At 50.8% G+C, this 16,605-nt stretch overlaps 6 protein-coding genes across 6 annotated transcripts; 3 read left to right on the top strand and 3 right to left on the bottom strand.

The window, feature by feature from the left end:
* Positions 1 to 2,993: 2,993 nt before the first annotated feature.
* Positions 2,994 to 5,330, top strand: HER10_EVM0008584 (von Willebrand factor type A domain-containing protein; the record flags this gene model as incomplete). Its single annotated transcript, XM_035478100.1, has 3 exons — positions 2,994 to 3,595; positions 3,659 to 3,839; positions 3,891 to 5,330. The coding sequence occupies 3 exons, from the start codon at positions 2,994 to 2,996 to the stop codon at positions 5,328 to 5,330; spliced, it is 2,223 nt and encodes a 740-aa protein (XP_035334205.1).
* Positions 5,331 to 5,809: 479 nt separating this feature from the next.
* Positions 5,810 to 6,547, bottom strand: HER10_EVM0001362 (uncharacterized protein; the record flags this gene model as incomplete). The annotated part of the gene is made up of 1 exon (XM_035471112.1): positions 5,810 to 6,547. One exon carries the CDS (start codon positions 6,545 to 6,547, stop codon positions 5,810 to 5,812), a length of 738 nt encoding a protein of 245 aa, XP_035333718.1.
* A 2,534-nt stretch (positions 6,548 to 9,081) lies between these two features.
* HER10_EVM0003520 (uncharacterized protein) lies at positions 9,082 to 10,308 on the bottom strand (the record flags this gene model as incomplete). The annotated part of the gene is made up of 1 exon (XM_035473194.1): positions 9,082 to 10,308. One exon carries the CDS (start codon positions 10,306 to 10,308, stop codon positions 9,082 to 9,084), a length of 1,227 nt encoding a protein of 408 aa, XP_035333855.1.
* A 2,030-nt stretch (positions 10,309 to 12,338) lies between these two features.
* On the top strand, positions 12,339 to 13,708 carry HER10_EVM0006222 (kelch repeat protein; the record flags this gene model as incomplete). Its single annotated transcript, XM_035475814.1, has 2 exons — positions 12,339 to 12,349; positions 13,096 to 13,708. The coding sequence occupies 2 exons, from the start codon at positions 12,339 to 12,341 to the stop codon at positions 13,706 to 13,708; spliced, it is 624 nt and encodes a 207-aa protein (XP_035334037.1).
* HER10_EVM0003408 (acetyltransferase) lies at positions 13,382 to 14,736 on the bottom strand. The gene is made up of 2 exons (XM_035473084.1): positions 14,509 to 14,736; positions 13,382 to 14,445 (listed from the first exon to the last, which is right to left on the bottom strand). The coding sequence occupies exons 1-2, from the start codon at positions 14,731 to 14,733 to the stop codon at positions 13,804 to 13,806; spliced, it is 867 nt and encodes a 288-aa protein (XP_035333848.1). The 5' UTR covers positions 14,734 to 14,736; the 3' UTR covers positions 13,382 to 13,803.
* A 609-nt stretch (positions 14,737 to 15,345) lies between these two features.
* Positions 15,346 to 15,894, top strand: HER10_EVM0008367 (uncharacterized protein; the record flags this gene model as incomplete). The annotated part of the gene is made up of 1 exon (XM_035477892.1): positions 15,346 to 15,894. One exon carries the CDS (start codon positions 15,346 to 15,348, stop codon positions 15,892 to 15,894), a length of 549 nt encoding a protein of 182 aa, XP_035334185.1.
* Between the last annotated feature and the right edge of the window lie 711 nt (positions 15,895 to 16,605).

Here is a 16,605-nt window from a genome sequence, read left to right as displayed (position 1 = left end):
CTCGGTATGCCAACGAAGATGATCAACTCTTGCCCAACCGTCCTTCCCGCCCCTTGAGGGCCTTGACGGCATGCCATGTCAAATGTCTCTCTGCTACCCCGCAAGATGAGCGAGATCGACTCAAGTGGGATCTGTCGAAGCGAAACGGTCAGACTTGACGCTTCGGGGGAGGGGGTGAAAGTGGAAAACCTGGGGCAAGAATGGCAGCCTCTGGGAGGCCAAGCAGTCGCATCACTTCCCGCGCCACCGAACCACGGATGGCAAGGTTCCTCGATGATCTGGGGTAGCTCTGCTTCAGCCTTTAGAAGCGGGCGCTGAGTTTTGGCGAAGGTTCCAACAAGCAAACGCCACACTGTATGACACGGGAAAAGGGGGTGTGTAGCAATACAACAACGGAGCCTAACTCACAGTCAATCTGGGGAAGAATAAGACGGGCGAAAAATACCAAAAACGGTCTTCGACAGAGCGGCAAATGAGTCCACAAAAACAAGGCTCCTCTCCATATGAAAATGACCCAAAATAAGGACAAAGAGAATGGGTCTTTTCAATGCGGCCTGCGTCGGCTCACCCCGAAAAGAGAAACGTGGAGATGAATCGACTGACAGACAGCCCACGACTCAAGCTCGACAAAACGCTGGTGAGGAGCCCATCCGGCGATGTCCGTCATACGGGGCCTTTTCTCAGATCTGCTCCTCCGTTGTCAAACGTCCTAAACCCCGTTCAAGCATGTAATTGAGGCATTCTCGCGGTGCTCGAGACCCAATCCCCTCAAAAAACCGGCGGGTGCCAAGCGAATCAAAGACACTCGGCCGTCATTGCGTTGTATTGCGCCGATAATTTCCTTCTTTCAACGGCGGTCTGTTTCCGTGCTTCACTTCCTCCCTCCCCGCTATCGGATGATTTGAATGTCCTGCACGCATGCCCAAGTTGGATATTCTTTTCATTTTCTCTCGTGTGTTTGAGTTCACTCTGGGTCAAGGGACTTCTTGGCGCCAGGCGTGTGTCGTAGCACAGCCCAATGACGTTGCCAAAGCGCGTCCAGACATGGCTGGGTGGGCAAGTGTCTCAACCGGATACTACGTCTTCTTCTCATCTTCTATGCATGCCATCCTCACAGCGGATATCTTCCGTGACTACCTGCCATGCTTCTACGTCAGAAGAATCAAATAAAGATTACACACGCTCGAGGTTAACAACCAGCGGCGGTCCTGCGTATGTGCCTTGAAAACCTATGCCATTGAGCCAGCACTAACTTTAGGCCCCTCAAGTTGTTAGCGACCCATCGCCGAAAGTGACCAAGCGTCGCGCTGAACTCGGTCTACCGGCCCAGCTCTCACCTTGCTTCCTTTCTACCTAGGCATATTCCCCCCTTTTCTCCAGAATCTTGTGCCCTCTTCCCCAAGTTTAGCTATGACGCAAATGTTTCTGCTAAAAGTTGAATGCACGTTGAACTCTAAAAACGGCGCGACAGGGACCCTTGTGGGGACAGAGTTGCCCTCGCAGACTGCCAGAACAGCGGCCATCCCCGTCTTGGAACAATGCAACGCACCAGAGACGCGCTGCTGGACCCAGCTGCTGTGCGGCGCAGTCACTATTAGTGGGAGGGAATTGGAGCGAATCACTGTCTTCTAACGCAAGGCATCACCCATCGTTACGTCGTCCATCCCAGCAAAAGGGGAACGGGAGACTGGGGGACCCTCATGTGGCAACGGGACGCTGTGTCGCAGGGTTCGAAAGTACCAGATCTTCTGAGAAGGTCAGGATTCAATGCCGGACGAGATCTCACCACCTTTTTCAATTTTTAGACTTCCTGCAGAGAGTTAAGTTGGCCTCTCCAATGTCTGTGAGCCGGATCGACTTGAGACGATGAGGGTAAGCTGAAGCCTGAAAAAGGCCCTGCGTTGGCCGTGTGCGTCTGACAAGAGCGGCGTTTGAGTCACTCGCCTGTCAGCACCTCAGCCTACGTCTCCGGTCAACTGGAATAGGCTAGGCAGAATAGTTCGGATCTAAGATGGATGGAATTGGAGATATGGCACAGGAAGAGGCAGAACTCAGGATAGAGAGAGAACTTTGGTGCATGCGGAGTGTTAAATGTCCGTTGGGAGAGTGATTGAGGGCACTCTTTATGTGTCTCTCGTATGTTGGTCCACCTAGAATGCCCCTGGTGGGGAGTCATGGCCGAGGCCTTTGAGGGGTTCACCGACCTAGGTGAGGCGAAGCATGCCCACACCACCCCAACTAGTAAATTACTACGACAAACAGCGTACCTCAAAGACTAGAGATAGACGGAATGCCTTGCGGAAGGCCTTACGCCCCCGTCCGAGGGCCGGGCACCGAATGGCCGGTTCGGCCAGCTTTCGGACCTCTGACTCCCCACCTAAACGCGGAACAGCCTCTTTGTTTGAGCTACCTTTTACGTGAACACTGCCCTTCAACACCCATAATTTTGAGTAGGGCGATACATTTCCCGTTTTTACAGAAGGGTTAATCCCACTTAGTCTCTAGGCAGAAGCAGCTAATTTCCATCTGAAATCTCCTGAAGAGATGTTGAGGAGAGATGGCAAAAGCTGTCATTGGATACCGTGTGTTCGAGCAAAAGACTATCGACCAGGCCCCTTAGTGAGGCCAAATTCATTGTCCGGCGTCAGCGTGAGTCTTACCGCATGTACGGATACTCCTCAAAGGATCCGGTCCAGTCATTCGGCAATGAGGCCAATTCTGTATTAAAGTAAACAACCTCGGGGCACATCTCACCTGGTAGAATTCGCAACTCCAAAGACCTGCATCCAACCTCGCATCTCAGCTCAATCTCGTGATTGTCACATTTGAAGTTGAATTCCAACTGTCAGCAAGACTTATACGATATCACAATGGTTGTCTCTTACGCTCGAGCTTCCAAGAACCAAGTAGCTCATTGTATCTCTTAGGTCACCAAGTACTCTCTCCAAAGTCTCTCACAGAGCACCGACAATATCGTCGTTAAAGATGAAGACATGAAGTCAGAATCTTCCTTCGAAGAGCTCAAGTCCGAAGACACCAAGGCAGAATCGTCCAGGTGTGATACTCCAACGGCCACGATGACGGAGTACGATACCTCGGACGACGTCGCGTTGTCCCTTCACGCGTTCGCAGGGCGAGACGGTATCCTCGCGAAAATCACTCCCCCTAAACAGCCCGTGAAGCCAACAGTTCACGTACCCTGCGACATCGTCCTGGTTATCGACGTCTCGGGCAGCATGGGCGCCAACGCCCCGATTCCGGCTAACCCTGGTGAGGTGGCGGAGAACTATGGCTTGTCGGTGTTGGACTTGGTCAGACACGCCGCCCTTACCATCGTGGAGACCCTTGATGAAGGTGACAGGCTCGGTATCGTTACCTTTGCATCCCAAGTCAAGATTGTTCAGGAGTTGATTCCGATGAACAAGAAGAACAAGGGTCTTGCTAAGAAGAACATCAAGAAGATGGTTCCCACGGATGCAACCAATCTGTGGAAAGGCTTAATGGAAGCTATCACCCTTTTCAATAGGGAATCAGACGAAAAGACGGGGAGAGTCCCGGCTATGATGGTACTGACGGACGGGCAGCCGAACTTGATGTGAGTCAAACATGTATCTCTAAGTGTATGTGTTAAGAGTCTTTGAGGCTAACTCTCGGAAAGGTGCCCTGGCCAAGGATACGTGCCGAAGATGCGCGAAGAGGTGAAGCTACTCAAAGATGAGAAGTTACCAGCCTCGATCCACACCTTTGGTTTTGGATACAACTTGAGATCTGGCCTCTTGAAGTCGATCGCTGAGGAAGGAGGCGGAAACTACGCCTTTATTCCCGATTCCGGAATGATTGTATGTTGCCTGTGCTCGTTGGTTGCATTAACTAACTCAAGTGGTGATTAGGGAACCGTATTTGTTCATGCTGTCGCCAATCTACAAGCAACATACGCCATTAACGCCACGCTGCGTCTTACTTACTCACCGCTGCTCACCATCGAAGAGGCGATGGGCGAGTCTGTAAACAAGCAAGAACTAATGGTAATCATTGGAGGTGACATGGAGAACGACATACCAGATCAGCATGAGCTCTCGATCTTACTTGGGAATCTGCAATATGGTCAACCGAGGGACATCTACCTTCGAGTAGATGCACCGGCGGAACTCACCTCAGATCATGCAGTTATCAAGGCTTCGATTGAATATTCTCGCATGGCAAGCAACACTTATACACAAAGCACCACACAATCGCTTCTGAACCCGACAACTCTTCCCGAATCTGAGCTCGTCTACCACCTCTCTCGCTCCAAGATTTGTTCCTTCCTCTCAACCATCATCCCCATGGCTGCCGATGGCGAGCACAAGGCCTTGCCCCGTATCTCATCCGAGAAGATTCAGGAGCTCAAGACACTCATCAAAGACATCCCAGCAAAGCGCTTTCCATCCGATCCCAACAATAAGTCTCTTATTGAGGACCTCGAAGGTGCGCAGCCAAAGGGTCAAGTCTCTCTAGCTTTGACGAACAGAGAATACTACAAGAAATGGGGCGTCCACTACATACCCTCATACTTGAATGCGCACACCCGCCAAATTTGCAACACTTTCAAAGACCCTGGCCCCCTTCGATACGGAGTCGACAGCCCTCTCTTCATCGCATGCAGGAACAAGTTGGATCACGCGTTCGACAGCATTCCTCCACCCAAGCCCTCCAACCAGCACACGGCTACCCACCGCGGACGAGTACACATGAGCTCGTACAACAGCTCCTCCGGTGTATGCTTTATCTCCTCGACGCCTGTGCGCCTCGCCTCGGGCCAAACGGTTCCTATCAAGGCTCTTCGAAGAGGTGTAGCGGTACAGACGCCTTCTGGTCCGCGCCGGGTCGTCGCTGTTCTCAAGACACCCGTGCAGAGGGAGATTATGTGTCGTGTTGGCGAGCTCGTCGTCACTCCGTGGCATCCTCTATCTCTCGATGGTGGCAAGACTTGGACCTTCCCGGCAGATGTGGCGGATCGGCCTGTCAGGTACACCGGCTGCATCTATTCGGTTCTCCTTCAGCCGGGCCGAGACTCGGAGGCTCATGCGATCAACGTCGCGGGTACCTGGGGAGTGACCCTTGGACATGGGATAGTCACAGGGCAGGACGTAAGGGCCCACCAATTCTTCGGCAACTATGGGAAGGTTGTCAGAAGCCTCAGAAGAATAAGTGTCAGTAAGAAAGGCGTTGCCGTTGGCGGTGGCGTAAACAGAGACTCGGTCACCGGGCTGGTCTCTGGCTTTGCTTCTCTCAGGAAGCCGGATGGCGCCTTCAAGGGAGTTTCGAACAGCGCTGTCTGTGTGGTTTGATAGGCTTTAATTATTACTCTATTTGGTTTCAGAATATGCTCGCAGAATATTGAAGCTGTGGATTGGGTGTAAAGAAAACCACGTTTGAGGTATGATCAGTCAAGTAATTAGCGGAACATGTACGAGTCGTTCATCTCAAGTTAATATTTGTGGCTTCGTCTGTTATGTCTTTCTAGAAAGTGTAGGGTTTGTCAGATAACAAATCATGGGGATTGATAATTACGTCCAGTCTATCTACCTCACTGCCTACAACATCGCATAAGTAAGGTAATAATGCGCCGCTACTCAAGGGACGTATCATGTTTAAATTATTCCACAAGAGCAAGCACATCCCAAGTTTTAATTTAATCAAGTAAATGGAATATCTAGCTGAGTCCCTATATGAGAAATCAGTGGCTTAGGGACCTGGCTGCACATACTGACATGTACTCAAGGATATTAAGAGATGTGTCCTCCCTCTGTAACCCCTCACTGGTCTTTCATGTCGTGGCCTTCATGATTGCCGCACTCAAGGCATCAACCTGATCTCCCGTAACCTTGGTAGCCGATGTCTTGAATCCCTCGTTGAACGGGAATCGCTCCTGCTCAAAGATAATGTTCATGAACTGTGTCGGGGCCATCGGGGCCTTGAAGTCACCCGCCATGACGCCCAAGATGAAGGCAGACTCGGCAAAGGAAGTCTTAACTTGAGCCGGTGTAAGGTTGAACTGTGGGTTCTCTGCCATCGCAGCGCTAATTCTTATGCTCCGGGCCTTTGCCATCGTCTTGATGTCGATCGTCGGACCGGTGAACTGGGCCTTGACCTGGTTCCAGACCGTAGCGTCGAACTTGTTGGCGTTACCTGTAACAGCCTGATCTGCTCTAGACAAGCTTCCGTCGTGCTCGATGACGTTGTGCTTAACCATGTCCGCCAGGTTGACGGTGCTCGTGTTCCCCGTGGTCGAAGTTGTAAGGGCGGGTGTACTAAGTGACACCGTGACCTTCTCGTCGATGTTGAGCGCTTTGCTGAAAGCGAACTTGAGCTGATCCATGGTGATATTCATACCATCTCGTGGCAGGTAGCCGTGGTTGGCAAGAGCATTAAGGACCGGGCAAGGCGATCGGCTGGCCTTATCGGGGGCCATTTGGAATCTGAAGGCCGGGTCCTCCGCTCGTGGTAGAACAGAGGCCAGGCTGCCCGTTACGGACAGGACCATGATCAATGCCGAGCTGTACATGTTGACTTTGACCGGAGATGAAGAGTTATTGTGTTTTAGCGACAGGTGTTGAATTGAATGAATGACCAGCAAAGCGTCACAAGGAATGGTAAGTTTCAATCAGCACACTGAACAAATCTATATATCTGCTGTCGTCGGTCCAGCGGAGGTGGTCTATTATCTAGGTAATTTCGAAAGTCTAGATCGCCTCAAAAACTTCCCAGAGATTCATATTACGTGCCATTAAAGGCCGCCGGCAAGCCGGTTTGAATCGTGCTACACCGGACGTCCAGTCGGCCGAGGGTTTAATCTGTTGTTTACTACACCAAATTGACTTTCCTCGAAATGAAACGGAATAAACCCAGCTCATACAGAAATCCAAAGAAGGTTCAGCTCAGGCCCATCTAAAGCTTCACTAGAGGGATGAACCACATACAGTACCAATGGGCTGCGCCAACGACCAATAAACATCGTCTTTAAAACGATGACCGTTTTACAAACGCCAATAGATCGAATCATCGAATCATTTCGCAGAGCTACCGAGCACTTATAGCATCCATTTACCCGGCCTCTCCCGTCTGGGTAAGTAGATCATAGCTCCCGCTGCAGTCGGGGCCTTGCCGGAACCCGCGCGCCGCCTTCTACAGGCGATGGAGCACTCCACGTACGGAGCGGTCCGTAGAAAGTAAACGATAAGCTAGATCGATCAGCCCTATGATTTGCCGAAATCTACTGGACTGGCTTCGGGGAGAGCCTGCTGCAAGGATTCTATCTGGAGCATTCCGCCATGGCATTCCCCTGGTGCTCGTTCTGAGTCGGAGCTCACATACAGACACGCACAGTCTAGCCCAGAAAACCTTCAGACCGATCGATGACGGTTTTCCGGCTACATTGCCCCTGGTAACTAATGTAACCCAACAAAGAATCATTGCATCTCTGGCGAATCACTACCTTGGCATTGGTCATTGTTCAAACCCGCCGGCCGAGCCCCAGAGGGTGACAAGGTGACAGGTTGTCGGATCATCATTTCAAACGAATAGGGAAAGGCCCTTGCTTGACCGTGATGTAGCATTCTCTGCCCTCGTCACGAGATGAAATCCCCTTCTTGCCATTCAGAGAAGCTTCGACTGGAGTTTACGCACAGACTAACACATGGCACAATGAGACATCGGATGGTTAAGGTTACAGAGAGGCCACACGTGAGGTATTCTTGATTGATTGCGTCCCAAGATCAGCTTCTGCGACTAATCCTTCAGAAATCCCACCGCTCGGTTGCCAACAAAGATGTTTGAAGCATTCCCAACTAGTTGCTCTACCTATAAACCACTGATTTCGGCAGAGTCGTGGTGAGATTTTGATGATATGCTGTTGGGACATCGCACTATTGTGCTAAATATGACTCCCGACTTGCTACTCGGAGTTCCCCAGGCCATTGCGTTTGTGTTCAGCGAGAGCTTAGAGCGCATTCCTCGCAACTCCTTCAGACACCGTCTGTCTCGCCTTGTAATCTTCAAAGCCCTCGAGACGACCGTATGCCCATGCTGCATGGGATTTTGAATGATAAACCTCAGACAGCCTTTTGACGCCAAGTAACGCGCATCCCACCGCCCTTTCGAACGGAATGAAACTTGCCATTGCTTTCCTGGAATCAGCATTATAACGACAATATTACTGAATGGCTCCTTGCAAAGGGAGATTCGTTTGTGGTAGTGTTCCGAAGTTCTGAAGCCAATTGGCCAGACCTCGCTTCAATGGCTGCGAGATGAGCGAACTGTGGGCGGAAACGATACAAAGAATAGCTGAGTGGCTATTCGAGGCCTTATCTTGCATGGATTTGATGGATATCCGGGGTTTACTCTCGTAGCAAAGAGGATTACGATTGGGTTCAAACACACTCAATGAAGATGCTCCAGTAACAAGCTTCTCTGTGATTTCATTGAGCTGTATCAGAGCACAGAGCAAAAGGTATCCGAATGTCATGCACTCCTTCGTCTCACAAAGACATGTCTGTCATTGCGACTTGAATTGTCGACGATCATACATCATACAATGCTGCCGGTGAAAGCATCCAGGAGACGCATGGTGACTGTGTCCTTCCGAAAGGGCTGTGCCTCAAATTCACCAAGGCCTGTCAGAGTCACACCTTGCTGATACGCCACGCAAGTGTGATCAACAGGCTTCAAATGAGGGAAACGTGGTATCACTCCATGTTCACATCGAGCTGTGGATCTTCGAGTTCGACTCAAGGTGATGGTATGGCTAGCTGAGAAGTATCTAGACTCTATGTTCCAAAGACCAAGTCGACTGCTTTCGTACCTACCCCATCCCTTGTTCACAATGTGCTGTGAAGTGCGCAGCGCACTTCGGACCGTTCTTTCTTTTCCTATCCAGCCCCAGATCTGCCAAGCCCGGATATTATTATGGACAAAGCCAGTCCAGAGGCATGATCAAAGAACGGCCCAAAGCAAATCCGTATCACCCATTAACCTTTCCACTCCCTTTTGCTTCCAAAGTTCCAAATCAATCCCTGCATCATCTGCGCAACATATGCCATCTCAAAGAACCTCGTTGACTCTGAGATCCTGAATGCTCTTGGGGAATCCCAAAGTGCTGACGGCCGGAACAGTCGAATTAGGATTGTCGTGGAATCCAAAGTCCGCAAGGTGAACGACGAGGGTCTTGAGCTTCTTGAAGCCGCAGAAGTCGGAGGGCTTGTAGGGCTCTTCGTCCTCGCGGATCGGCTTTCCGTCAGAGAGCCGGAACCGAAGTCGAAGGTCGACGAGAGAGTCAGAATACGACTTCAGGCGGTCGATTGTCTCAGCAGCAGTGACGAGGGCGATCTTGTCCTCGAACTTGGAGTTCACGACGTACTCGAACTCTTCCAATGGGAAGATGTCGTTTGTCAATTCAGACAAGACGTCTGTTGTCATCGTGCAGTCGATCAAGGAAACCTTCTTGGTGCTCCAGGTCTTTGGGAAGAAAGAGCCGCCAGCATCAGCCAGTACTAGTTCGCAGTTCCTGAGGCAAAGATCCGTGACTGTCGAGGGCATGCACAGATTGTAAAACAGCATGCCAGAGAGCCGGAAAGGTGTCTGGGCATCTTCTCCGTAGATGAAAAGTTTCTTCACTTGCTGGAAATGCTCTCGAACGCATGGAACGAAGTCGTTGCAACCCCTCGTCTGAGAGATATGAGCCTCCCATCCGGACAAGGGGCGGTCTTCTAAAATCTGGATGGAGAAATGCAATGTGGTCAAGTTAGGCAAATGCGCATAGAGAAGGTTTTGCAATGCGCGTTCGATGTCACAGTCGCGATCTATGATCTCCCTGACGGTTATCTTGGTGGTTTCCCAAATCGGATCTCGAGGCATGAAATAGAACCAAGGCAGTCGATCTTTGACGGTGTTGGTGAGGAAGTCCCAGTTTTCAATGCTGCAAGGCGTGCGGTATTCCTTGTAGTCGCGCCAGTTTCCGTCATCTGAATAGTATGTTTGAGCATGAGATATGCGCAGGCTTTGGACCTGCTGAGAGAGGGTGGGCTGAGAGACAAGGGCCCGGATCAGGGAGAAGAACTTTGTGTCGCTGAAGTTGTCCGCAACAATGAAGATCTGGCGATACAGGTAAGGTTTCGCGAGCTTGTGGAAGGCCTTTGACACTCTGCAGATGCTTAGAAGGGTGCTCTGGCATGCGATCCACTCCTTTTCGTTGAGTTCGTCATCATTGCATCGGAGTTGAGAACAGATCTGTTCAAAGACCTCTACGGGTATATCAGAGATTCCCGGCATTGTCTTGCTGTGGGCTGTTCAATCGTGAGCTTCAATCCTTTGGCTATCGGATGTAGTAATAGACACTGACAGGGAAACCATGAACAAAGTCTCTGGAAGCCGACGACAATGTGTCCGTGGGATCACGGCACGTAGCAGCAACTGCTGAGTGGGAGGTGAATGGGAATGCTATAGGGTAGAAAGCCTGACGATGGGAAAGTATGAGGGATTCCGTTCTGTTTCTGACGCGGAAAGATGTTAGCTTGGTCTGTCAGCAGTATCATGAAGGAATCTTGTACCTGATGTGGGCTTCTTCCGCCGTGCAGCTGCTTTCTTACGTAGGAGGAATATCGATGGAGGACCGGAATGCCTCGATGAGTCTCCCTGGTTGGAGATGTAGAGGAGAGAAAGGAGACACTGGGTGTGGTGTGTGATGGGCAAGAAAGGAAGGGCTCTTCTGCTCTGGGGAAGGAAGTCCAGGGCAAAAATTGTGCCTTGCTTGGGAAGGAACAGGTCCGGTTACTCCTACCCTAAGATGATGTACTCAAAAAAGAATTTGAAAAGGGAAAAGCACGTGATGCCAGAGACTGAATGAATATAGGTGTTTGTATATTCAGGGTGTAAAGGTGAAGCCGTGATTCTGGATGGTTGCCGGGACAGCAAGCTGGTCTGTCAATATGAGCTCAAGGAAGGAGCCACTGGGTCTCTCCTGGGCGCTTGGAAAAGCAACTTCTCAAGTGACTGATTTCAAACCACATTCAACTTACCTTCCGCGAATACGTAGGCCTTACCAATCAGGTGAGCTACTCAGAAGACATCGAATTTAGCTGAAAACCCGAGGTTTCAATTCGCCAAACACATCAAAGTTCGCGGCGGTGCAAGGTGTAGGATGCTACTGAGGTGCGCCATCTTTGATAGCATCGTCGATTGTGTATGGTGTCGGATACTATTCAGGCATTTCACTGCACCTCATATGCGCCAGCCACAGAATAAACTTGACAGATTGCTGTCGAGGTATTAATTCTGTAAATTTGAACAATCATCTATGAACTTCTCTCGCATATGAGTCTCCTGTATCGCCAGCTTTCTAAAGTTATGACATAAAGCAAAGTAGTAAGACAACGGAAGGGAAACTTGAAGAGTGTTAAGTACTGATCACGGCTGACACTCCGGAGCCGTCGTGATATGACTGATAGGCAGTTCCTGCTCACTCCCATTACATTGGACGATCTGTGATTCCATGTCTTTATGTCTGATTTCAGCTCCCTCATCTTGATACTTAAGATACAGAACATCTGCTTTAACGCGTGTTTGGTCACTTGCAATGCTGAACAGAGCAGGATATCATCTAGGTAAGGCATGGCTTATCAGACTTAAACCTCGAAGGGAAGGCGGTCTCAGTCGTGCCTTCCGCACGTGATGCTACAACTTCCATCTGAATACACAAGAAGGGTATATACCCCCCTTCCACTCCATTTCCGTCACCAGCACAGCAGGCGCCTCCTAGGTCGGAGGTCAGGTCAAACTGTGGCGTGGTGGTGGAATGGTTAATGGTCAACAATTAATATTCACACCAACCAGCCTACTCGACGACAGGCTCAGCGCATACGAGTTCGAATCTCAGCACGAGCACCAATTATTCCCAGCATGAGCGCCAAGAGATGTAGCCCCCAATCCAGCACCGGGGGGGTGAACTCTTTTTTTCTTATTTATTTTTCCAAGCCTTCTATTCTATTTGTAAACGAAATCACGTGTCTGTGACATTCTCTGAGAAATTTCATAGACATGTCTGCTAGCTGAACAGGGCTTGGTCTTGTGTAAAGCGACAATCGAATGCAGAAGAACACTGAGCTTGAGGTGTGTATAAGGATCAAAGCTGTTGTTTGATTCGATTTCGGCGTTAAGAACACACGGAGCCTCTTCTCCTCCGTGTTGCCCATGGGCTGTGGCAGGTTTCCCATAGAGAAGGGTTACGACTGTGCTCGTCGCCATGACTAAGCGGAAGGAAATCTGCTAGACCAGCTCCGATGACATAAGTCGCGGAGGGCATAATGGCTCCGGTGTGAGCACATTACACCCCTGCCTGCCGAGCCATCGTGCGTCCGACATCTTCAGTGACACGTTCTAAGTGATGCAAGAATATAGCGATGCCTCACGTCGTTGGTCAGACGGCGTGGTGGAGCGCTCTGCTTGTGACTTGGGTGAAGCTCCTTATCAGATCGAGACTTGACGGATTGAAGACAGGGGCATCCAGCTATAAGTACGGCTGCTGTCTGCGAATATACTTCATTTACTCGCCAAACCAGACCAGTAAATCCTCTGAAGTCTTCGCTATTCGCGGAAATGGCCAAACTCTCTGCTACTTGGGTTCGACTTGCTTCGAACGACCGTCTCAGGCGTTCATCGCAAGCAGTCTCGGTAATCGGGAACCAAGCATTCGTCTTCGGTGGTGAACTCCTCCCACGAGAGCCCGTAGACAACCAACTAGATGTTGTCGAACTCCAGTCCGGAAAAGGTATAATCTCATGCTTATCCATCCATCCCCCCAACTTCCACCACTGACCGACCTTCTTTACCAGACTCGGCCTCCGCCAAGACCCTTTCCAACAACACCGAAGCACCCTCTTTAAGAGTCGGAGCCCCCAGCACAGCGCTGAAAGATGCCTTCTATCTCTTTTCCGGCCGCGGCGGCATCGCCATGGAACCCGTCGAGGAATCTGGCAGCGTCTGGAGATACACCCCATCTCAAGCTCGCTGGGAGCTCCTCAAGCCGACCGACGCAACGGCACCATACCCAGCCGGACGCAGCTACCACTGCACTGCTTCAGACGGTAACAAAACCATCTACATCCACGCAGGATGCCCAGAGAAAGGCCGCCTCGCCGACCTATGGTCCTTCAACATCGAGTCAAAGACATGGAAGGAGCTCGCTGCAGCACCTCCCCCAGCACGCGGCGGCGCGTCCATTGCCTTTTCCGGAGGCAAGTTATACCGTATCAATGGCTTCGATGGCACTTCCGAGCAAGGCGGTTCTCTTGATGTCTACGATCCCGCTTCCGCTGCGTGGTCTACGATTACCTACAAGCCGGATGGTGTTGAGGGCCCCGAGGCGCGAAGTGTATCAGCGCTCGTCGCGGTTGAAGTGAGCGGTAAGCCGTATCTTGTGACGCTGTTTGGCGAGCGTGATCCTAGTTCGTTGGGTCACGCTGGTGCTGGAAAGATGCTCTCGGACGTGTGGGGTTTCGATATTGAAGCCAACAAGTGGGAGAAGGTCTCGTTCGAGGGGGATGCGCCCCCGCCGAGGGGTTGGTTTGATGCAGACGTGGTGGTTGATGGAGTAAAGCAGGCTGTGGTTGTTCACGGAGGTCTTGCGGAAGACAACTCGAGGTTGGGAGACATCTGGAGGCTCGACTTTGTCTAGAATGTACCATCTTGATGGCCAGAGATCGGTGTTGCTAGTAGTGGTATTTTGAATTGGACTCGATGTCAGGAAGAGAGATTGGACGAAGAAAAAAACTACTCAACGTCCTTCACCATCCAGATTGACCCCTTCTCTTCTGTCGGATACACCCGGAACCCCAACTTCTCGTAGAACGGCACGACCTTGTCGTTCTCACCACCGACGCCGATATGCACGCCCTTGCCATAAAGCCTGTTGCCACTGGAGCCACCGTTGCGCTGATCGGCCTCTTTCAGACTCTCGACGAACTTGTCAATCAGCTTTCTTCCCCAGCCCTTGCCCTGCCACGGCTCCAGCAGGTCGATGTGCATCGTAGCTTTCCAGTTGCCCCAAAGCTCCTTCCTCTCCTCATCGAGCACCAGCCATGTCGGGTTGAAGGCCTGCTGCAGGAGAGCCTCCTCGTTCACCTCGCCCGTGTCTGGGAAGTTCCATGGTGCTTTCGTCTCGAGACTTTTAGGCTTTCTTCCGTCCAGCTCCTTAGACGTCTCCAGGACTTCTTTAATGTACCGGGGGTACGCGCTCGCAAAGTCGTTCACGTTGGGGCAGCCGATACAGTAGCCGACGCAGTTTCCCTCGCCATCGTCAAGGATATGGCAAGTCTCAGGTGACAGATGAGTGTATTGATGTGTCCATAGGTAAGGCGCGGTCCTGGTCGCTGCTTCGGAACGCTCGAGGGACGGTGGGAGCGTGGCGCGGCACTGGGTTCATTGTCAGTCGCTGCGGGACAAAGATAAGCCAAGATAAGGAGATATGAGACGCACGATATGACCCGTCGCATCAAAGTCAGTTGCCTTGTAGGGGCGGATGAAAGCCATGGTCGATGAGGTGAGCTGAAATGAGAGCCGTTGAGTTGAAAGTGAGAGGTTGCCGTTGACAGTGTAGTGATACCGGGGCCTGAATGGCCGGATGGCGGGGTAGCGGGGTAAATCGCTCCGGACCAGACTGGGGAGGATTGACCTGCTGCTGGAGTGACATTCGCGAGGCATCTCAAGCCTGGCGATCGCAGCAAAACTCAAGAGATACAACACCGTCTGTGTAAATGAGCGATACACAGCAGTGAGGCTGAAACCATCACCACAAATGATATGAGAGCATGAGAATGACGTCGGTCGGGGCTCCTGTTCACCGGGTGCCGTTCATTGAGCTTGGACAGGCATCTCGGCGCCGAAATAATCACCCCGCATTTCTGGTGTTCAATTGGGCTGGCCAGCTTCATCAAGTCTCATATTCCATAATCCCAAACAGGCCTCTTACGCATTTGATTGTATTCGCGGTCTTATATTCGTCAATAGAATGATTGTTTTCAGATTGGTGATGAGGTCCGCTCGAGGGTGTCAGTCGGAGACAAAGCCAGGCTTCGAAGTCATGGCCAAGGTTGTTCTTTCACAGTTTGTTTGAATTGTGTGCAGTACTCTTAGCCCTTGTTCGAATTGAGCCATATTGTCGACATGTCATGTATCTCCTTGCCTGTTCTGTAGTCGACTTCTTCAGTCCTTCAACCTAAGATCAAATGCTCCAGCTTGTCTACGACTACATAAGGCCGAATACCCAGGTGTCTAAGCCTCAAACCCCATAGCCCTCCGAGCATTTCATCCAATATGTCGCAATCAACGTCAACTCTCCAAAGCTGCCTCAAGAACTCAAAGGGGTCATCCTATCGAGTCGAAAAGAAGCGCGTCCGTTTCAATAGCCAAGACCAAGTGCGCACCTTCCAGCGTCGCTCCGATGAACTAACAACTCCGCCCAGGACTCCCACCGCATCCAAGACCGGCTCAGGCTTCGAAGATGATGACTACATTGTCGACCTGCACCTCGAGCAAGCCAAAATCCACAAGCGCATGTCTAGACAGAAGGCTATCATGGATAGAGACTTTCTCCGCAGGTTGCTCACCCCCGGCACAGAGCTATGCCAGTTGCTCCGGCAGACGCTTTACCAGCGAAGGAAGAAGAAGAATGCTTACTTGTACAGGCAGAAGAACCGACGTTCCCAGAATCTTCAAGGTAGAGTACGAGGTAGATGCCGTGTCAAGAAGCTTCACTGGGAGTTTGCGAAGAGGGTCAAGAACCGTCTTCAGCGAAGTGGTCGGTACATTGTTTCACTGCTCCAGTGTGGCTGGAACCTCAACACCAGATATCGGTCTTTGTGATGGAGCAATTGTAATTTGCTGTGAGTCGGTATGGTTTTGATTTCTCGCTTAGATTTCGTAGTTCAGAGTGAATATGAGCAAACTGTGAAGGCTCTCTTACAGTACAATAGCCTCGTGAAGTAAAAACTCACCACAAATTTGCAGCTGCCTGTGGCTTGCTGACCTTGTGCTTGATACCATGTTATCTTGAAGCTGCAGTACTACGTAGACCATCCAAACATGATACTTAACTTTGAAGAAATTTTCTATTCCAGAATGACGTTTAGTTGCGTCTGATATGCTCTACAACAGTGAAGTGAAGGTATAGAGATGTCGGCCCTGATGATGATAAGAAAACAAAGGCTGCATTCCTCAATTGCTGACTGTATGAATTCAAATAGCAGCGAATTGATCCAAGTTCAAATGACTTGCGGTTTTGAAGGAAATCCGCTTTAGTAAGAGGTCGCAATTTGTTCCTGCCTGCCCTCCGGAAAGGACGAGCTTGAGGAAGGTACGAAGGTAAAGTTTGGCAGGTGCCTTCCACTTTTCGCTCCTTCCATACACGAGGTGCTTTCGACTTCATTCCCGTCGATTCCATTCTCTTCCTCCCCTTACCTGCCTTTCCTTCTTTCCCCTAAACCATTGCAAAAGAGAACTTTTCCTTCTCACCATCATCATCCTATTCTGAGCCTTCGTCAAACAACACGGAGCAGGACACCCTCTCATCGCCGA

Source organism: Colletotrichum scovillei (genome assembly GCF_011075155.1).
Source record: "Colletotrichum scovillei strain TJNH1 chromosome Unknown Contig00005, whole genome shotgun sequence".
Lineage (NCBI taxonomy): Eukaryota > Fungi > Ascomycota > Sordariomycetes > Glomerellales > Glomerellaceae > Colletotrichum > Colletotrichum scovillei.
This window is presented reverse-complemented; position numbering and strand designations above follow the sequence as displayed.

Excerpts from the sequence above, each read along its gene's own strand:
- HER10_EVM0003408 (XM_035473084.1), bottom strand. The coding sequence starts at position 14,733 with ATGCCTCGCGAATGTCACTCCAGCAGCAGGTCAATCCTCCCCAGTCTG. Across the intron at positions 14,446-14,508 it reads TTGATGCGACGGGTCATATC|TGCCGCGCCACGCTCCCACC; the intron begins GTGCGTCTCATA and ends CAATGAACCCAG.